Genomic DNA, 23360 nt, shown 5'->3' with positions numbered 1-23360 from the left:
TTAATATAATGGCTTAAAAGACAGTATCATCTTTCATTTCCCAAGTATATGAAAAAATGGTGCCTACCACTAAAACCTCTCTATAGTGAACCTCCATACATCAAATTGCCCAAATTTTGGTCCCCTCCATTACGATGTAAAGAGGTTTTACTGTATCAAGTTTATATCTTTTCTGATATTACCAATTTTAATTCAAATCATTTTTATTGCAGTGCCGTGGTAAACTCGGTGTATTATTTCAAATAAGTCGCGAGCGTGACACTCAAAAAAGGAACTTTTTTAACAATGGCAATTTTAATCACATCATTTTTCAAGCTTAGCAAACTTTTTACTGTAGATAATGAAGATATTAATTTTTACCGTAGATAATGTAGATATTACAGTATATGATAGAAAAAGTCTTCCAAGGCAGGAACGTTATACAACCTTCCACCATTTTCGACTGCAGAAACAAATGCAATACGTTATTTCACTTAACAGCCGCTTAACAACAGGAACAATAAACATACAGCAATGGAAACATTTGAGGCATTAAATAACCGCGATACAGTTTTATAAGTTCATTTTTGAATTTTCAGTGGAAAATACCAAAATAACAAAATGATTACGTAAATGCACTAATTAAGTGCATAGAAAAATGGCTTCGTCGGTTGTGCATTGGCATGATTGATAAAACTTTGTTTAAGTAAGGAAATTTAGTGATGCAAAGACACATCGCCTTCCATCTGGATTTATGCTTACGTTTATCGGATAGAAATTTATCTGTCGCCGCACCACTCCTGTTCCTGTATAACTGTTCGCAACAGGTACATTGGCTATTATTTGCTCCACCTCCGGTAAAGCAACAATTCGCTATAGCGAGTGATTATTGGAGCACCGTGGGGTCTCATTTTATCGAAGTTACACTGTATAGAGTTTCAGAAAATAAAATCCGCATCCAGATCCTGAGTAAGTAAAACCCTTGTAAGTAAAATCAAAATTGCTATAAAATGGTATAAGAAAACTCAATGTTCTATCACCTCTACACACAATCAATACCACCTAAAAAAATTATGAAATTTAAAGATTTGACTATCAAAGAATACACCTACAACAAAATATAAAACTTCATAATTACAAAAGGGAACCTTTAGAATAGTTTATTGATACTTTACTTAGATAATAAATTACTCACAGTTCCAGAAACAGCTTTAAAGAACTAAGGGCACAAATAACTTAATTATAATCACAGTTCTTTGAGCAGGAAACCAAATATCTAGCATTGTTAAGAACTGATTAACTTATCTGTACCATTTCATCAATGAATGATAAAATCTCTCTTTATAACTTGAGTGAAAAAATTATGATGATCCTGATCACAAAACGTATTTGAGTAGATAAGATAACAGTAAACCTCCTGAATAGTAATGGTTTCACAGTTACATTTAGCAGAAATCATTTGAAGCTTCCGGAGTGATTTTGTGGCTGTATGGTCTTTATTAAAATGAAAAATGCATCATAAGCATCACAGAAGATAATGTTATGATAAGAGCATTTTCTTCAGCAATTGAGAAGAGTTATTCCAAGTATTCACATCAATGCTGACTATAGATGTGGTAAAAAAAACTTCACAAATATCATCTTAACTTTCATTGACACTGCACTGCATATGTACTTTTCAATCACAGATATATCTTCTCTACCTTGGCAAGCTGCAAATATCGCATGCATTGAGTTGAGGCCGGTTAAGAAAGGTGCAATGCCGACATGTCCACATTGATGCTGAATTTCCAGGGACTGGACCAGATGTTGAAGGAGATGATGTTGCATTTAATCCTACAGAACCACCAACTGCACCATCATCACCAATATCAGCAAAGGTTACTCGAGACAAGGAACCACCTGAGATAGCTCCAGATGACAATGGAGAAGAAGGACCTCCAGAGCTGGTACTAGCAGCAATCACCTGTTCAACAGTAGCCCACTGTTCTGACCGCGCCCAATCTTTGGCCTTTCCCTCATCTTTACTTTTAACAGCTTCAAGTAATGGACCAATGCATTCCTAATGAAAACAAAAATAAGACAATGAGTATCTGTATAACATACATAAGCCATATAAATAGTCAAATTCCATGCAAGAAAATTGCAGCAATAAAAACAAAGGAGTCAATACTAGTATTAAATAAAATTTTAACTTTAAGTTTATCATAGTAATCCTGGTATCTAGTAATTAAAATACAGAGAAACCTCTCACTTACTGATACTAGAAAATGTGTCTGTAAGTTAGGATATGACCCAAAGATAACCTTATTTCTACGCTTCATTTTATATCGCGAATATCATACAGTAGGAATTTAAGTCAGCTGAAACAATTCCTTTAATTTCCAATATCACTTCTGGAATTACAAATATAAACTGGAAATAATAAAATAACATAAAGCATTTAAAAATACATACAAATAAAAATAAATTTCCTCATCTTTACTTTAAACAGCTTCAAGTAATGGACAAATGCATTCCTAATGAAAACAAAAATAGTATGAACGATTTACTTCATCTTCATCATCACTGGTCAATAATCCTAAGGTTGGTTTGACACAGCTCTCTCCCCAATTCTTCTTTCAGCTAATCTTTTCACATCTACTTATTTCTTCTCTTTTACATCCTTCTTTACCTGTTCCACATATTTCATTTGGAGCCTGTTTTTGCCTTCTACTTGACCCTCTATGCTTGTCCTCATCAGGCCATCATGTCTCCAGATATGGGCTATAAGGGTGTTATGTCTTCTTGTCAAGGTTTTCATGAGGTATCTCTTCTCTCATAACCTTCTTAGGACTTCCTCATTACTTACTCAGTCGATCCATTTGATCATCATTATTCTTCTGTGGCACCATAATTTGAAGGCCTCTGCCATTGATTTCTCTACAGCTGTCATTGGCAATGCATTACATCTATAGAGAGGCATATTTCAAATGTAAGTTCTGGTAAACTGTCTCCCTACTTCTATGTTTAAATTTCCCACTGTAAGTAATCTTTCTTTCCGTGGAATGCTCTCTTGGCCTGGGCTATTCTGCTGATAATATGTTTGCAACCACCAGCTTGTGTTCAGATCAGTATTCAAGTAGACTTTCTCCTCTTTCATTTGAGTTTCCTAATCCATATTTTCCTGTTATTATTTAGTCCTGACCTTCGCCAACAACAGTATTCCGGACACCAAAAATAATGTTCTCTTCCCCTCTTACCTGTTTGATTACCTCCACTATATCTAACTCGACATCTTCTACTCCTTCATAATCTGATGTAGGCATGTAAACCTGCACCACTACAGTAGATTTGGTTTCTGTCTTCACCATTACTGCTAAGCATTATCCCCACTCCATTTGAAAGAAAATAAATTCCCCGAGTCCGTACTCTTTGATGGGAAATTAATTTATACAGGTATACATTTCTCGGTGTCACATACAACTTCCAAAATGAAAATTAATAAATAATTGAACAACTTTCCAGTCATAATTCATTGCCTACGAGGAAAGAGTATTTAAACATTCTAATAGTTACATTATAATTTGAAATGAATAAAAAATGTGTGCATGCTACATGCAATTAAGAAATTTTTTTTCTATCTTTCCTACAATAATAAAAAAATTGATTAAATAATGATTAAAATCAAGAAAATATTTGTATTGATTTTGTTAGAAGGGTTAAAAGGGCAAAGCCTTCCATAACCTATTAGGAAATTTTCAATTGAGAATATTGTACAATTAGAGCATTCCAAGCTTTTTAAAAATTAATAAAAATAAATTTTAACCATTATTTTTAGCATGGGGTGGTTCATTAGGGTTGAAAAGTTGAAAAAGTTTTTCATAAGCAATGACAGAATTTTTATTTAAAATGATTGCGCAATTGAAGCATTCCAAACTTTTGATGAGAGATTTTCTGTCATTATTTTTAAGATAGAGGTGTCTTTTAAGGTCTGAAAAGTGGCAATCATTAAATTTTTTTTCAAGACCAGGTAATGAAGTTTTATTTCAAATAAAAGCACGTGTAAAACATTCTGAGCTCTCACAATGTACTTATTCCACAATAATATTAGGATGTGGAGGTTAATAAGGGTTGAATAGTTCAAATATCATATACCATGCTTGAGAAAATGACATTATTTTGAATCTTTATGTTTAAATAAGATTTTTATAACTAAAATGTTTAGACCTTAATTTATGATTTTTTTTCAACAAGGGATTGTTTTTACTTGCATAATAAAAAAACATCAGTTGGGCTCATACCACTATTGAAGCTGAGGGGAAGATGACCCTTGATCCAAATTTTCATGAAATGCGATGGAGTTCCAAAGAATTTGAGGTTACAGCTGATATTCAGCATCAATTACTGGACTAATACCAGTTAACATCACAATACATCATAGATGGGCAGAAAAGGAACATTTTATAATGCAGGGGTGACCTATCCTATTTAATGTTTATAGTTAAGCAATTAAAATTGCTAGACCATTACATGGGATACAATTTGATAGAAAAGTTTGCTTTCCCTGGTGTCATAGGTTCAGCCTCAATTACCAATGGCTAATTCACCTAAATATTATTCTATATCCATAGTTGAGGTTAAGAATCAACTTATTCCTTAACCTACCTTAAGTGGTAGCATTTCCATTGTTGAAATGTAAAGCAGCAGATGAAAATCAGACACAGCTTTGAAGAAATCACCATCCCTAAACTGACTCAGATACGTAGTGAGAGCATTGAAGTCTTGAATGTGGCCATCAACCAGTCTAAAAAAATTATAAAATTCCCAAAAATGATTACACTGACAGTGAATGATTATAAATAAAGTTGACATATATAATTATATTTCCTACAAATGAAATTGCAACAGCTTAAAAATATTTTCATACTTAAATTATCAAATACTAGGGATGGGTGGATACAGGATGTTTCAAATTAAATAATGTTTCAAGTTCAATTAACTAAAAATAAAAATATGGTACTTATTATGGGAAAATATCCACTACAAGCTACCAGAGCACTCAACGCGAAATTGGGTGGTCCCTAGTTTGAATCCAAGTCCAAAGCAAATATGTAACTGTTTCTGTTGTGTTTTCACAATATGTGTACAGAGTTAATGCACATAGAGATTCATTATGAATTTACCCAACCCATTCCGTGATTTTTTCCAAAAATTGGTACTAAATAGAACATTTGATTATTCAAAGATCAGCTTTAGCTTTGAAAATATGTGGCTATAAACAAATTAACATACTGTCTGATGGATTTTTATATCTGACCAGCTGACCCGGCGAACGCCGTACTGCCTAGTATCAATGAACAGTTCAGTTACACTATTTATAGATCATGATAAGCTGAACTTATTTTCATAATTTTTGACTTATCATAATAATTAAGAAAAAAATTCAATGAAACTATAAAAATAAGCATTTTAATGGCTTGTTAGAAACATATTTTCTTTATTCAATCTACATAGGGTAGACCAGGTCACGCATATGCAGATTTATTTCAATGAATTATTTAATTTTTATGTCTTAACTTAAGAAATTTTAGACATAGCAGTTTTATAAAACAATTAATAAAGTCAGAATTTTATGCATTCAGTTGTTGGGCCTATTTGCATTTTTAACCGTGAAAAAATCTTTTTAGGTCCAAGTATTGCCCCGTTCTTGGGGCAAGTTTATGCAACGCTAGACCGATGCTTGACTGATACTCAATATCTCGTGAAAATAGCCCCTAGAAGCAGCATTAATTAGTCATGACTTGTGGAGCGCTAGATATAACTCAGTTCGGAAAAGTGCACAGTGTAAACCTGCTGACGAGGATTTTACACTTTCTTGCGATAATTTCACCCCACAGTACACGCTCATGGCATACATTGTGCTCTCCTTATCTTAATAAAAATGTTTCTACACAATGAAAGACATTTTTATCAGTATATCATGAAATGAAATTCCATCGGCACAATCTGAAAAACAATTGACAATTTTTGCAACAACATTAAGGTCACATGCATCGAGGTCCGGGAACAGAGCGAGATGACCACTCAGTGAGAGGAAGTGGTGGGCAGCAGAAGATCTAAGATTTGTCCTCCAGAAATGGAGAATGCAGCAGGTAGGCCGAAAAAGGTCAGTTTTTGAGACTGGGTGAGGATGAAACACACTTTGATTGTTCCCATGTAACTAGATATTTCCCTTCGAAGTCTATGATTTATGGTCTATGTGACCTCGGAAACGAAAAAAAAAGTCAGAGACATGGGCTGATGGAGGGCCATGGGTGGTTTTCTGAAATCTGCAACATAGTTACTTTAGACGTAGGTATTATCCTACAATGCTGAGATTCCCCCGATGATGGTTCCATATCTTGGGAAGAGTCACACTATGTGCCTATCCTATTTAGCCTTAGAGTTTTCCTTGGCTGAAATTCTGTTGCAATACCCCTACGAGATAAAAAAAGTGGTTCAAAAGTAGGACAAGCATCATAATGTGATGGCACATGAAAAGAGAGAATCAGAACTCTTTCCACTTTTCATTGAAGCATTAATTTTAAAATTTCGGATCTAGATCCCATGCCTACAATGAATTAGGATCCAAAGTATCCAATGGAGGTCAATATCCGTGGATATTTGTATCCAATGTATCCGATACTACCACCCCTATCCAATACTTCTGGGGAACAGCGATCTGTGACTTGAATTTGACTAACTTTTGGCCCTTGGATAAGAAAACAACATTAGTTTTTATCTACCACGTCAACTTTTTCAGCTACTTATTACCCTCTTTTTTCTCACATGTCGTACAATACTTACATACAAAGGAAGATTCAAGTCTAAATAAGCAAAACTAGCATGTCTGAAAATGCATTGATTTTTGTCCTTTGATGGGGAATGGTAAAACTCCCACATACATAATAAAACGAATCAGGACTATTTAAGCACTTGAACAAGCAGTGGCAGACAGGAAAGTTTTCATGTATAGGTAAGAACTCGGACTCCATACCAGAATGCTCTTCACTGTATTACAATGTTATAATTATATTAACTATTCGCCTTTAAGTCACTTGATTCTGGGCATCCACTTCAATTATACCCTTCTCCATCAAAACATTCTTGTCATAGTCCCTTCATATTCTCTTTGGTCTTCCCCTCGTTCCTTTCCCATCTACATGGAAATTTCCAATTCTGTTCTCCCACATACTCCTCATCCCTTCTTAAGATTAAACCTAAACATTGCATCCTTCCCTGAATGGATAAAAAATGAATTTAACTTTAAGCATTATTTACAGAATGAAACAAAATATACAACTGATTAAGGAAGTGTATGGTTTACCAATGAGTGCAGACAGACAACAAAATATCAGTGTAGGCAACCTTCACACCACACAACCTCCCCTGAAGCAAATTTCTGGCTATGTGCTTGCATCTCACTACAGTATCTACGTAACTACTTAACTATGCACCTATCGCTGGCCTACAGCATCAGCCCGAGGTTTGATGCCAGGCAATGGGAGTGGAATGTTGCCTCCTGAGATTCAGCAGAGTGTGATCACATTCACATACAGGGTAGAGAAAAAATTTGACATGGTAGAAGAAGAGCAGAATATCATTGGTGGATAGTACCTAAGTCCACTAGCCATTTCTCAAAAGATCAATTCTATGGAGTTCCACGGTTTATCTAAAGCTAACATCAACCATGGCCCCTACCCTCTTTGTTTATTTTTGAACTCATTCTGTTTGTTAAAAATAATATGAAATTATATGAGTTAAACTGCAACATTCACCAGCATCATACCAGGTCAAATCTAGATGTCCACATCAAAACTAGATCTACCACACTAAATACCGAGGGTCCATATCACAAAGGAGCCAAACTCCACAATTCACTCCCTCAAAATATTAAGAAAATCAGCAATTAGTATAAATTCAAAATTGAACTCAACAAATTTTGAATAAAAAAACCTTTATATTCTATTGATGAATTTTAGGCTCTATATAAGGTAAAACTTAAATTAGTAAGGGTAATTATATCATTTATACGTATTATGCCTTAACCACTGATTTAAATATTGTCCTGATTTATCTTTAATTGTCATTTGTGTACACATTGTGTCCTATTGCCATCATTTGTTATGTGTTTTAATGCTTTATGAAATGCACTCCACTTGACGAAACTATCCAATTGTATTGCCTTCAGTGAATAAATTATTATTATTATGTAGTTTCTTGACACTGCCTACACTTCGATGGAACCATTGTCTTCCTTCACCTGTGTGCTAAAGCACCTTCATCCCCAGTATATAGGTAAAATATGCACACAATCTCCAAAAACAATGAGAATTCAATTAAAGTAAAGGTTTCCATTATCTTTCTCTTCTTTACTTGATATACTTTCACAAAGAGTAAGATCGAACACCTAATCCAATTACAAGCAAGCCTACGTGCTGCCATTGGCTGATTATTATACCAGATGACAGGCTTTATCTATAAATGCTAATTATGCATATCCACAATATATGTATACCTGTTTTCTACAGGAAAAGATTCAACAGCGGGGTCACAGTGGAATGTGAACAGGGGATTTAAAGGTGTGGATGCTGGAACATCAACCAACAGATATTCCACTGGCAGAGGTCGTGCCAATCGAGGAACCTCATTTCCATAGCTGTCCTTCTCCTAGAAACAGAAATGATATTCCATTACTTTCAAAGACTAATAAATGATGCACAAAAATATACTGTGACTCATATACACAAATACATTATATCATACTTTTGGTAGCATCAGTATTACATTATGGATTAACATCTGGGGTCGCAATGGGTAAAGTCACAAACTGCTATAAGGAAGCACTTCACTCAACACAAAACTAAAGATACTTTACAATGAATAAGATCCAAAACTAAATGACATGGACTTGGAGGTGCTTTTAAGGAAAACAAAGCACTGAACTGATCCTTAAATATTAATGTGTGTTTACTTAGGAACATAAAATGTAACTGACCTTTAAAAATATGCGATGAATTAACTAACTACTAAATAATACCAAAATAATTTCTATCTACTACAGGAGCATTTAAGTAAACTAAACTAAGTTATCTGATATAATGTCGAAAATTACAAAAATATGTGATGACTCTAAACAACTACTACAACAAGAAAAACAAGAACCATTTGGATAATGAACACTTCATGGAAAAGAGACTCACTACCCCAGCCAGTACAAAAGATAATTTGGATGGAAATTATTTGAGTAACTAGGGGCAAGTTTACACTTTTCATCATTAACCTTTTCTTACCCAATATTTACTCCCATACAGAATTCCCAACAGTGAAATAAAAAAAAATATATAGTGAGGCATATACATACTTAATTGTATGTATATGCTTAAGAAAAGTTAGAAGTAGAAAAATAAAGTTCAATATATCCTCAGTAAAATCTGTTATCAGTAATGATATTTCTGTCATCATATTCGATTTAATTCTGCAAATTTTCACCTTGTATACACATTCTCGATGAACGGCTGAGGTCACTCATGGAAATAAAGTATTAAAAAATTACCTGATTGTTTTCTTGAATATAAAAATAAAAGAATACTAATTTTCATAGGATATTTATTTTCACTTAATCGAACATGCCATGATAGTTGGCTATGCTGGATCCGTAATTACAATTTACCAATAGTGGATGGTAATGTAGGCTACAAATAGCCTAATATTAAAGAGAAATATGAATGCAAATGCCAAAGTGAAATGCCTGGCAGTGGTGCAGCAATGGAGAGGTTTCAGGGGATAAACCCCCCAGAGCTCAAAGAAATTTTAAGTTTAATTCATTAAACTTAATTAGATTGATGTTACTTGTAGAAAAGTGTAAGGATTAATAAAATATCCCTCAGAAAGCCGTAAAACTCACCATTTTGAACCATTTATCTTAAAATTCCGCAATTTATTAATCTCTTACCTCCTGCTTTTCCTGGTGGGTTTTCCATACCCCCAGACACCCCCGTTATTAGTTGCACCTAAAAACACCCCCCCTCCCCAGCCCATTCATAGCTGTAATTTGGTTCCCTAAAGCTCTGCTAAAGTATAACGCTCTTTATTTCCAGTGATTTCAGGGTTTTGCATCCTTGGGAAGGAAAAAAATTTGGCAAATCACATAGATTCACAAGATTCTCATTTGAGTACCATTCCTAAAAATTAGGTCAAAATGCATTTGGTGTGGAAGATGTTGTCACCAGGTGCTCAATGGAAGAATATTATTTCCAAGTCTACATATTTTTTACATTAATAGAAATCAAATTGATAATTCTTCTTAAAATGCAACTTTTATTAATGTCGATCAACCCTCTTCCAATGGGTATGTATATCCTTATGAAGGTAGTTTTTACTCAAGGTTCTTAGACTGTAAGGTTGCCTCATTCGTAACTGCGCATGCGCCAGCAGAAGTCCCGTTACATCACTGTAGACCCTGTATCCCAGCTGACCCTAGCCATTTCATTGTTTGCACGCTAGAAATTGAGAGAGAATAAGTTCCTGAGACCTTGCGCCGCCATGTGTTTAACGCGAATCTGAACACATTTAATAATAATAATAATATTTTTATTGGTTCCCAGAGACGTGTCTGAGCCACGTATGGAACAAGTCACAAGAATAGTACATACATGAGGTATTAAAAAATAATATTTAAGGCGAGAAGGATAGGTACAGACATAAACATAAAAGTAACATTTTCAAAAGACAGGTTATAAAGACATAAATTCATCCACTGAATAACAGGGATTGTCACATAAATACTGATAAAGTTGACCTTTGAATTTGGAGAATGAATCTAGCTGTTTAATCTTTAGAGGTAAACATTTGAAATATTTTGACCCAGCATATATGGGGTTTTTGCTGAACATGGTTGATTTATGTACAGTAACTCTTAAATCACTACAACCCCTTGTGTTATAGTTGTGGATATCAGCATTGGTTTTGAGACTGTAAAACTGCTTATTTTGTTGAACAAAGGTAATTGCAGAAAAAATGTATAGGCAAGGTAGCGTAAGAATCCTTAAGGATTTGAAATAGGGCTTGCAGCTGCTTCGCCTAGGAATGTTTTTTATTATTCTAATGGCCCATTTCTGGAGCCTAAAAAGACGAGTAGAATGGTGGGAATGGCCCCATACTGCAATCCCATACATCAATCGACTATGGATATATGCATAATAGACTGAGAGTGCAGTAGCAGTATCAACCAGAGGGACAATTCTTCTAAGTAGGTAACAGCCACTGGACACCTTTGTAGACAGTTTATCAACATGAAATTCCCAAGATAGTGACTCATGAATATATAAACCTAAAAATTTAGTCACAGAAGAGGAAATAAGGGAGGATCCATTTAACCTTAGGAGAGGAGAAGAAGTGATCTTTCTTTGATAGGTATGAAATTGAATGAAAGTTGATTTATCATTATTTAGAAATACCCTATTATCATTGCACCAGTCACTCATAGAATTTATGTTTCTTTGGACTACCGTAGAGTCTAAGTGCTTATTAGAGGTAAGGTGGGTTGTGTCATCAGCCTACATGTACACTGAACCACAGTCGAAGTACTTTGGAAGGTCATTTATGTAGATGAGAAAAAGGAGGGGGCCCAAAATAGATCCTTGGGGAACACCTCTGAAAATTGCTAAGGGAGTAGAAGTTATATTAGTATATGACTCAGCAGAGTAAATCTGTACCACTTGTGATCTTTCACTTAAAAAGGATTTTAACCACTGATTGGCAATTCCAGAGACTCCATACATCTTAAGTTTCCTCAGCAGTATTTCATGATCAACAGAATCAAATGCTTTCCTTAAGTCAAAGAACACCCCTGTTATATGATTCTGCTTATCAAGTTCTAAGATGATATCATACAGGAGTTTATATATTGCTGTTTCAGTAGATCTATTTTTTATAAAACCAAACTGGGAATCCGTTAGAATCTTAAATTTATTAAAGAAAGAGAGTAATCTATTGTACATCACTTGTTCAAATATTTTAGAAAACAGGGAGGGAACAGATATAGGTCTATAATTGTTCATGTTGTGTGGGTCACCACCCTTCAATACTGGGATGACTTTAGCAACTTTCAATCTATTGGGAAATATTCCAAGTGACAGAGATTCATTAATTAGATGCACAAGTGGATGGATCACAGACAATTTGGCATTGCCTTTTAATATAAGGAGCATGGAATATCATCATAACCTGCGGAGTGTTTTTTATTTATCTTTTCTATTATGGTATCAATTTCTTTTACATCAGTGGGCTGAAGAAAGATTGTATGGTCATAATGTGACCGATGCAATGATGAAGACTTGTTGGTCTGTTGTTGGCTAACATTCTTAAAAAGTTCACAGATGGAAGTCAGGAAGTTATGATTAAATAGATTTGCAATATCATTATAATCAGAGACCATGGCATCGTCATGATGAATGGCCTTGATTTTAGACCTATCACTGTCTGTGCAAGAGGTGGCATTCTTAATTAGTGCCCAAGCAGATCTACTTTTCTGATTAGACGAATTGATAATGGATATATTGTACTTTCTTTTGGTCTCACTAATTAGGTCAATATGCATCTTCTTAATGGATTTATAGTATTTCCTTTGGGACTCCGAGTTGTTTGCTTTTAGCTCATGGAATACTCGTTTCAATTTTTCAGATGAAGTCCTGATTTCATGAGTAACCCACTTGCACTTTGTTTTTTGAGGCCCAGGGGATTTCATAGCTTTCTTAGGGAAGCAGACATTAAAACAGTACAAAAATGTGTCAAGAAAATTACTAAATTTTACATCAAAAGCGACATCAGTAAAAACACAGTCCCAGGATTGCTCCTTGAGTAAATTTTGAAATTCAATTTGAGCTTGATGTGAATAGCACCTTTTATATTGAATCACATTGTGATTACAATTGGGGTCGCCACGGACATGGTACATGGAAAACTGAGCTCTGTGATCTGAGATTTGATTTGATGTGATCTGAGATTTCCTGCAATTTCACTGGAAATTGTCTTTGTGATCCACTACTCATAATACAAACTTTTTGTGGGTGAAGAGCATCTTTAATCGTCGGATATGCCAGGCTCCCGTTGTACTGTGGCAACGTGCTCCAACAGATTGTCGAAAACGAAGAAAGCTGGACGGAATGTCTCATATTACAGGCGGATGCTTAAATTGAAATATCTTTTTATTGTATATATGTATTAACTAATCAAATAATTGACCGTGTCTTGCCCCCCACACATGTGAGAAAAGTTGTGAAAGTGAATCAGTCAGACAAAGTGGATATGCTAAAGATTTCGTAATCAAGAACTTAGATGCCCCTATTGCATTGGAAAATCAGGAATTCTTCCCTTTGAAGACAAATTGAACTTAATATTTTGCGCACTCATTCATGCAGGGACTATTTTGCAAATTCATCGTTTACCTCGTACGCTATGAGTAACATCGTGTGCCAATGGTAAGATATCAGGTAGACAAATTTCCAGTACTAAGTCTGTAAATTTGAGTCCTTTCGTATGCCTTTGAGAGCTATTGAGATTTTTTCGAGGCCACGGTTGCGCAAAATTGTTTATTAATTTAGGGACAGAAAAGTTTTAGCGTGTATAAAAATATTTATCAGGAATCAAGTGTTAAATCGTAGTCCACATAAAAGAAAATTACATTAACTTTTATCATAATATTTTCTCTCGAACTGGTAAATTGGTTAAGAATAGCCTTTATAAAATTATAAATATTGATTTGAGTCAAACCATATAATATTTTTATGTACTCTTTCGCGTTTATATTTACTTGCAAACTGTAATGAAGTAGACTCTACCCTCTAATTAGGACTAATTCGACAAATTACCAATGTTCTGAGCTGTGTCTCCAACTTGGTCAAAGCAATTATTAAATGTTACGCCAAGCATAGGATCTTCACAAGAATAAAATGTTTGAACAAAAAATGCAACAAGGAAGAGCAACTTTGGTAGTACCACTAAAAAGATTTGTAAAATTGTTCAGTAAATCCTTTTACATCAATTCTTGAGTCTTATTATTTATACCCTCTTCAAAATGAACCTTGACGGTGGAGCTAAATTTCTACAACAGACTTATGATCGACCAAATACATAGCTGCTATGCATTAGTCTAAGTTTTTGTTTTAGCAATTGTCACTGAAAATTATCGAATTTGTTTCCTGCAGTGCTTTTTGGTGCCATGAAACATTTTTCTTTTAGAATTTTTGACCAAAGGCTACAGTGGAAACTTTCTGTGGGATTTAAGATAGAGAAGAGTCCTCTGATTCGAAGGCTGTTCTCCACTCAAGCGGGCAACTATGGTGCTGTTTTGATAACGGCAATTGTTGGTGGTTCATTTTCCATTTCTAGAAATTATTTTACCGGGGAATTCTTATTTCTCTCAGCATAATATTGAAGTTAGTTCCGTTTCATCTGTATGATTCTTTGCTTAACGTGTGATCACTTTGAATTCCTATTACGAATGATTTTAAAATGGTAATAACCGTAAATTTACCACTCTTTTCATTCTATATGCTTATTTTTTTCTTCCCATTGAAGTAAAGGATTTCAATGTCCTCTTGCATAATTAACTTTATCTCATATATTTTCAAAGCCCGGCGAGGAATGAAAACAAGCACAATTTCTACTTAAAAAGTGGCGGAACTGTAATTTTTTTGAAGCAACGAATTCGTTTTTTGCATATTTTCCTCCCAGCCATATTAATCTAAGTTTAAATTACATTGCGGAAAGAGCAAGGAAAACAGTGTTTTTGAGAGTTACAGGAAGGAAGTGTGGACACAGAATTAACTCGCACACCTTCCCATTTCATCACTTCATCAGTAAATTATAGCGTCTGAATACACGAATTTATCTTTTTTTAAATCTTCACATCATTATTTTCATAAATCGGCATTCAATTTAAAATTCAGCTTGTAGTGTTCGATAGAGGGTAACTTCAAGAACTCGCTGCGGTAAGCAGTTATGCCCGCGGAAAGGCTAGAATTTGAAATGGTGCTGGAAGTTGGGTCTACAGTGACGTCAAGCCAATGGGAGCCTGAGTCGCGAATGAGGCAACCTTTACTATAAGAACCTTCGTTTTTACTATTGTAATAATTCCTCTTTCACCAAGTGGTTATTTCCTTATACAGATGTTGTATTTGTGTATTTAATACCTTTTCGCCATTCAATAAACAGGTATTCTTCAATATCTATTTTGCTCATTACTATGTAAAAACTCCTTGAGCACATTCAGTAAAGTTAGTAAATGCTCGTGCCACATTTTGATAATTAAAAACAAACAGTTTTTGTCTTTTTCTTTTTTTCAAATACTAATGCAGTATATCTATATGGGTGTGTATAGGTGTAAGAGAATGTTTGCATTTATATGCCAAAGTGTATGTACATTTACTCGTGCATATGAAGATGTATACATAGAGGAATGTGTATAAGTACACAAATGAAAGATTCACAGCACCACAACAATGTTTAAACATGGAGGCTGATGGTAAGCTCCCCTTAGCAAAATATAAATGAATAACTCATCCTCAAAGATTCTTTTCTATATTTAAAGAAATAAATACAGTATAAAAAAGAGAATAAAATTTACAGGTAAAACTGATATTTTGATAGGATCGATAAACTAATAAAACATTCTACAATACTGATGACTGTCCTCTATTACATGAGAGAATATAAACTAAGTGATAGAGAAAAAAATGGCAGTCTGAAACGAATACTATATTATATTGGCTATAAAAATTTCACTGTCTGTTTCATGACTTGGATTCTGACAGACTATTGTCTCTTCTTTTTCGTTACTTTACAACTGAATGTTTCCATTTTATTACACTGTTCTGCAAAAAAAGTTAAAAAAATGCCCAGCTACAATTTAATAAACAAAAAAACTCTTCTATTTGCTACCATATCATATGCAATAAAAAGCGAAGAAAAATAGTTATTTCAATGTTTCTTAGTTTTTTTTCAGTTTTCACACCCTAAATCTTTTCAACCCCAGTCAAGTTTGTCTCTCTCGTGATGCTGATAGCCTTAAAATGTCAGATTTTTCAATCAGAAGCAGATAACTTTAGTTAAAGTCCCTTGAAAAGCGATAATTTAGATACGGGGTTGTTTTCCCAAATTTAGAGGTTGCTCATAAAAATGGAGGGTGATAGAAAAAAGCGGAGGTCATTTTCGGATTCAGCGACCCAAAATTAGCCAGAAACACCCTAAATTGTAGCTGGGCATTTCTTTGAACTTTTTTTTGCAGAAGTGTTATATTACTGCAATAAGAAGCATTGATGTAATCCTTAAATACATCTATGTATCAACATATTATGTTCATTTTAAGTCCTGATAATGGTTTATAAATATACAGAAACATTGACAAAATTTGCATTTCAATTGTAAGACCTATACTCGAATATTCAAATTTAATATTATACATATTGAGGTCAGGAAAACGAAATAAAAAAACTTTTCCAAATCTCTTGCTGGGAACTTTATCATAGTACCATGCACACACATTTAAAATATGGATGCAGAGAGAAACTCATTAAATAAAATATTTTAATAGAGTGAATAAATACGAAAAAGTTATAATGGATACCTAAGTAAACTCTATTTGCAACCAATAGCTATTTTTATCGGAAATTCTTGCCTTGCCCGGGAGTCTCAACAGGTGTTGAGAAGTCTCGAAGGGGTGAGACTTCTCGAGTCTCATCAAGACTTGCCGACATCGTGCCGAGAGTCTCGTACCGACAACGCCAGGAAATTCAAGTCTTGTCCTCAATGCAGAGACGAGAGACTAAACACAGCACTGGCAATTAAAGGCAATGTGTTTGACGGCTCTCGTATATCTATTCGCATGAAATATGCTGTTTATTAGTGCTTTTTGAGTGTACAGAGGTGTGAAATTTACTATTAGTGAGAAAAATGTCTATAATTTCGTCCGTAAAAATGTCTCGTTTTTAGGCTTTCCATGCATTTTCTGCACCAGGGATCAACCGCACCTACTAAAGCACCATCAATCCCTTTTTTCACCTCTCAATCTTTCTCTTCATCATACCCTTCCTTCTCTTTGAGCATTTGCTTTTTCCCCGAGCCATTCAGTATGGTAGCCAGTAAGTTTAACTCTCATTGAAATAGAAATTATTAACATAGATTTATTTCCAGTGTAGCAAAGGAATTAGGACCTCCATACATTCACATTAAGCCCTAGTGGTCCATCTAGGATGGCAACACTAGGAAATATGGACTTCAAAGAAGCCACTACCAGTGGTAAGACCCACAAAAACAATGAATGGTGGGAAGTGTGATATATTTAAAACCTGCAGCCATAGCAGCAATGAAATTCATAATAATTTCCAAGGAAAAAACTTCCCTTGGATTGGAAATTGGACCATAAACTCAGGCAGACAAAGAGGCTTTTGGTAAAAAAATCTACCACTGTGGACCTTTGTAAATTGCCATGGGAATCAAATAACTTGGATGGAGTAGTGGTCTGCGCAGTGGCTCAGAAAGACCTGGTTCATATGTCGTACTACCTAGAACTAAGTATGTATATATGGTTTTTCGGGGAAAAATACAATTATTGGACAACACAGGAAGATTTGAAGGGGGGAAAACAGGAAGAATGCAGGAGCTATAGATGGAGCTGGCTAAGGAAGTGACAATCCAAATAACAGCTAATTAACCCATGAATTGAAGCTCTAATGCATAAGCAATACACCAGTGAAAGAAGGTGCTTGCAAAACAATTAAGTAATATTTGTAACCTTTGCTTGGAGTATATCGAATTCTTTCATTGTGGCAAGTACACATACTTTACAATTTCAGAGATTTATTCCAGCCTTTCACTGGCTTCTGAATCGTTGCCAAGATTACCACAGGAAACAGATTAATATGCTTAAATATTTACATATTGAGGGTTTCATAAAATCATGGAAAGAGGGAGAACCATAGCTTCTGAGGTATTACTCTTAATGTTTAGAAAGGAAATAATGACATTTGAAGTCATTCTGAATGAAGAAATAATTAACATAAATTATTTCAGAGAAGCACACATGGACAAGCATCATATCTTGCAACTGAAAAATCTCTCTCATTTTATTACGTATATACTTATAAGATCACACGTACATGCCCATGCGCGATAGTAGAACATTAAGCGCGATTACGTACGACCCGGTGAACACTACGAATACATCGTACCATTTTTTAACTTTCACCCACGCCAACATTTCTCCGAACTGCACCTCACCCTGATCGCTCAGTAGAATGAGTTTGTATTTCCACTCACTAATGCCTCAACGCAATCATCACTCAAATGAAACAATTCGCAACGCACGTAATTACATTCTGTACCCCAATGATCAAAGTCGACTTTTCGAGCATCGCATGATAAAATTAGATTAAGTTATCTACAAGTAACCTCTTCAATGACCGAAACTACAGGCCTGAAGAGAATTATAGATGTTTCCTTTCCCCGCAGACACGCTACATCTGCAGATATGAAATTAGTTCTCAAGACCACCATTACAATAATCCTGCATTAAAAAATAAAACATTATCGCGGCCGTGATTATCTAGTTTGTGACAATAAATCAATGGAGGTATTTCCTTGATTAAACAAAAATTTACGAAAAATAGTTGAAATAAATTCGCTAAAATTTTACCATAAATAACATTATACGCACATTCGTTATCTGTAAGGGAAATGATCGAACACAGCAATAAATTTGGCTGCTTAACCGCGAATCACATAGTAGGATTAAACAAATGTATTATGCAACTTCGTACGATTAAACTAATGAAGAGAAATAAGCATCGATGACATAGATATTACTCCGAGAATATACGGACGGTGGACCTTCACACGACCCATCTCTATCGATTTTACTTCGCTAACACCAAGCACAACTCATATTCAAGACCACAAATTTTAAATGTAAGAACTACGGTATACATACTCAGTCACAAATACTTAACCTCCATTGCGTTAATTTATTTTCATTTTCCTACTATTAGTCGCGAAACATATTACATGACAGAAAACGCGAAGGCGTGCATCAACAACAATAAACATAATGATGGAATCTCGTACACCTATGGCCGAAACATGGCTTCCCACAGGATTTGACAGATATCAAAGAGCATTGAAAACAATTTTTGAACAATTACATAGCATTGTATATTTTACTTTTACTGAATAAACATAAATTTTGAGAGAAAGATAAGTATTTGACACCAATTTCCCCTATTTCCGTGTTTCTTTAAGAAATTCTAACACTATTTCAAAGCGCCACCTAAGTTACGTATTGTACCGTCATCTCGCGGCAAATTGGCGGAGTTACCCAGAAGAGCTTTCTTGGGCACCCACGGTCCGCCATGCCAAGTGGTTCAGTGCAAACATCATGATGTGGCACAACGGCCGTGCTTGTGGCTGTTATTAAGCCGCCGGCGACCAAATGTCGTGATGTAAATTATACGCGCTGCTTCCTCGGGCATCGAAAGCTACGAATAATTGTTAATATTTTGCCAAATCATCCGAATTCACCGCTACTAGTTAGTCTCGTATCTTGCCTAGCATCGTTTCCACTTCTATTATTCTGCGGCGACAACAATAATCACGGTATGATGGCTTTCTTCAAGGAATAAAATTAAGTGCATATATGCCCTATTTATAAACCTTATTTATTATAATGTTTGACTACTTTGCTCTGTTATTAAGTGACTTGCGATTCATGTACTTGAGTTATGGCTTGAAACTGATAAGAAATGGTTCCACGCTGTGACTAGTGTTATCAGTAACCTTTCATTTAATTGATAATTGTAGTTAGATATTCTATGCTTTGCCACTAGAAATTATTTTCGATTCTGTGTAATTTTAACAGTTAACTAATCTTACAATTAGAGTCAACTTAATCCAGAAAATTTTTTCAATCCTAAGATGTTGTGAGACAAAAATTATACACTTAGTAAACCTACAGCTTCTATAAAGTTGATTAACAATTAATATCAACTGCGAAATGGTTTTAATTAATTTATACTTTTCCCTTTTTCTAGATGATGGATCCAAGTATATTATCCGAGATAGAAGAAATCATCATCTGCAGCTGCTGCAAACAACGATTTAACGATTCGGACCGTGCGCCCAAGATACTCAGCTGCAAACATTTCTTTTGTCTGAAATGTATGCAGACGGTGCTCACCAAAGGTCATGAGCTATACTGTGTACATTGCTGGAAACCCACCGAATTGCCAGAGAGGGGTCACGACACTCTTCAGTCCTATAACGCCGTCCTCGTGCTAGCCAAGAACTTCTCTTCCCTCAAGTTTGGGTCAAAGCCACCGGATAAAGAGCGGGGTGGAGGCGGTGGCAGCGGAAATAAAGTACCCCAAAGCGAAAATTGCCATACCCACGGAATGCCGCTCGCTTTATGGTGCCACACTTGTCGTGAGATGATCTGTCGTGCATGTGCTGCCCAAGATCATGTGTCTGGTCTCGGTCATCGAGTGGATTCCCGATCAGAGGCTAGAGACCAAATGGTGGCTGAAGCAAGATCGGAGCTTGCATCAGTAGGAAAAATGCTGACCGAAATTCAGCGATTAATGATGCAGCAACGCGACTTTCTGCTGAAGGTGCTTGAAGCCTGTGTTACTCTGAAAACACACGTAGAAACCGACCTGCAAAATGGATGGAGCCATGTCCCGGAAGTGGCAGAAGCTCGTGACATGTTAGGGAAAGCAGAGGCTGGACTTAATGTAGTCGAAGGGCCCGCAGATGCCCATTCCGTATGTGCTTCTCTTTCTATGGAGAAGCAAAAACTTCAGGCAAAATACCAGGAAATGTTCTTGCAGTGTCAACTCGATGACCTCATTAGTAATAGTGGTATTGTGTTTGACTTCACTCTTCTTAAACAAGCATTGCAAACCATTCACCGTAATGAACAACCTTCACTTTTTCTGGACGGATCTTCAGACCACCACTCTCACAATCCAATCCTTTTCCTTGCTAATTACTGCATGTCACAGCTGTATTCCAGACATGTACTAACTAAGTCCCACCATCTTCAGCAAAATGGAGTTCCTGAGTACTCTCCACAAACACAGCAACAAGCACAGCAGCCACCACCTCCTGCCCCATCCCACGCCAATGCAAACCCTCTCTCAACTTCAGTTGCATCATCGAGGCCTGTTCCTGTATCGTCTCCTGGAAGTTCAGTCCCAGTGGCAGTGCCCCCTCACGTTCACCATGCACCACCTCCTCCCCCATATGCCAACCCCCCACCGGTAGGAGATGGCAACTCCAGCAGTGGCACTGTGGTGGTAAGTGCTCCACCACCACCACAGCAGCCACCATCCATGGGCCCTCGTCCACCCCCCTCTCCTTATCCACTGTATTATTTTAATGTGGATGTGAATGGAATTCCACTAGGCCGCATTGTCATTGAAGTATGCCCAGATGTTGCTCCGAAGATGGCCAAGAACTTTGGTGTTTTATGCACAGGAGATGTTGGTGTTAGTTATAAGGGCTGCCAAATTTTTCAGTGTTGGGAAGGTGAATCAGTTATCACAGGAGACTTTGAGTTAAACAATGGTAGAGGCGGCCGAAGTATCTTTGAAGATGGTTATTTCATGCCAGATGATACCAAATTTCCTGCTGTTAGAGGTGCTGTTGGGATGCGAAGAACCCAAAAGCGCCATGACAACTTGGGAATGGTGGGCTCACAATTCCGTATCATTCTGCAGGAAATGCGTGGCTTTACAGCTATATTTGGACATGTTGTTGAAGGTTTGGAAATCGTGGAAAAGATATCAACGTATGGAGATCCAACTGGGAAACCTACAAAGACAATTATGATCTCCAAATGTGGAAAACTGTGAGCATTTTAACATTTCACTCTTCCCCCAGGTCTAACGCTTGAGATTCTGGGACTGGCCGGTATGCCAATGTGGTGGCAGGACCATTTTCAGTAGAGCTTTGCTTGGAAACTGCTGTGCTTTCACAGCTTCTTCTGGAGAGTGTCATTAAATACTATTAATGTGCGTATCTAGGGTCTGATCTCAGCAACACAGAAGGCCTAACTAGGTTCCATATGCCATCTCTCCCTCTATGTGCCAAGAGCACAGTTTTACACCTTTGGTTCCTTATGCTTCATATTATTATTTTGATGTTATGAAGATCGAAGTTGTTTATGGCACTTATTCATTAATGTACATGTACAAATAACTATCCTGAGTATTAACCTGTACCCTCATTTCTTTGAGCTCACATCTTTGTGCAAGTGAATAAATCTATTAAGTGAGCAACTTCCTTGTGTAGTTCAGGGACACTAACCTCGAAAATTAAGTCTCAATTGCAAAAACAAAACTATCATTATAGTTGCCAACATAATAAATTTAATATACTCGTAACAATGATTCAACTGAAGCATTGATTTTGAAGTATTCTGTCATTACATTCTTGAGTATGCATTAATTCTGCCTCAGCAATAGATTCAAATTTGGTTTCTTTAAATACATTTAAATATCTTAATGTTAATATTGCTCTAAAGCCAGTTACGCTTTTATCAAATACCTATTCAACGAGTTTCCCGAGTAAATCAACCACATCAGTCACTAACGTCGGAAACCATCCTTATTTGTGCCTTATCACATAGCAGCTTTTAGTTTTGACTGTGGCTTTATCTGTAGCTTTTAGCTAGTCGCCAGAAATAATATAAAAACTCTTAAAAAAACGTCCGGAAGAGCGTGAAATTCATGTACAATGGGGGTGGGAGTTTAGTTTGTAATCTGCGAATTAAATTTAAGCGATTTGTCCTTGTACTTAAGTAGTGACCTTCGTCCTTCATATTCCTCCCTCAATGGCATATACCAGAGCCCACGAAACAGGAGGGGTTCACAATCGTGGCAGGGACACATTCCATTGTCATACCGAGTGAGCTATGCTGGTTTAGAGGAGCAATCACGAAATATAAGCCCCTCAAGCCTAAAGGTCACTTGCAAGATATCGTTGCACTGAGGAAGTGCCTTACATTTGTGATAAAATCGTGTAGCTCCAATCGATGGAAATATACGCAAAATAAACATGATGTCTTTTATTTATCTTCCTACCCCTTTTCATGCATTTTTAATAGGCTTTCTCAATCAACTGAACTAAAAGGTAATATGTAGATGCTGTCCAAAATTTGAGTAATAAGCATACAAGTACGCGCCATCAAATCATGACTTTGAATATTGATGGGCTTCAACAAACCATGGCTCCGTGAGATGAAGGAAAGAAGTGAGGTCTGCTTTATTCCAGCTACATTTGAGAAATTGAAGAGGGTTCGAGGTAAG

The 23360-nt window shown here is 36.0% G+C and overlaps 2 protein-coding genes across 2 annotated transcripts in view; one reads left to right on the top strand and one right to left on the bottom strand.

The window, feature by feature from the left end:
• Positions 1 to 1113: 1113 nt before the first annotated feature.
• LOC124159683 (nuclear protein localization protein 4 homolog) overlaps positions 1114 to 23360 on the bottom strand; it is a 91244-nt gene continuing 68997 nt past the window's right edge. The window contains exons 11-13 of the mRNA XM_046535593.1: positions 8519 to 8670; positions 4627 to 4765; positions 1114 to 2041 (exon numbers count right to left, since the gene is read on the bottom strand). Of these exons, the coding sequence (XP_046391549.1) occupies positions 1679 to 2041; positions 4627 to 4765; positions 8519 to 8670 (654 nt within the window). The 3' untranslated portion in view covers positions 1114 to 1678. The remainder of the gene's footprint in view (positions 2042 to 4626; positions 4766 to 8518; positions 8671 to 23360) is intronic.
• LOC124159688 lies at positions 19367 to 23110 on the top strand. The gene is made up of 2 exons (XM_046535600.1): positions 19367 to 19650; positions 20085 to 23110. Exon 2 carries the CDS (start codon positions 20085 to 20087, stop codon positions 21903 to 21905), a length of 1821 nt encoding a protein of 606 aa, XP_046391556.1. The 5' UTR covers positions 19367 to 19650; the 3' UTR covers positions 21906 to 23110.

Source organism: Ischnura elegans, chromosome 1 (assembly GCF_921293095.1).
Source record: "Ischnura elegans chromosome 1, ioIscEleg1.1, whole genome shotgun sequence".
Lineage (NCBI taxonomy): Eukaryota > Metazoa > Arthropoda > Insecta > Odonata > Coenagrionidae > Ischnura > Ischnura elegans.
Note: the sequence above shows the minus strand (reverse complement) of the source record. Positions and strands in the feature narration are given on the sequence as shown.

Coding starts and splice junctions, on each gene's coding strand:
- LOC124159688 (XM_046535600.1), top strand. CDS start 20,085: ATGATGGATCCAAGTATATTATCCGAGATAGAAGAAATCATCATCTGC.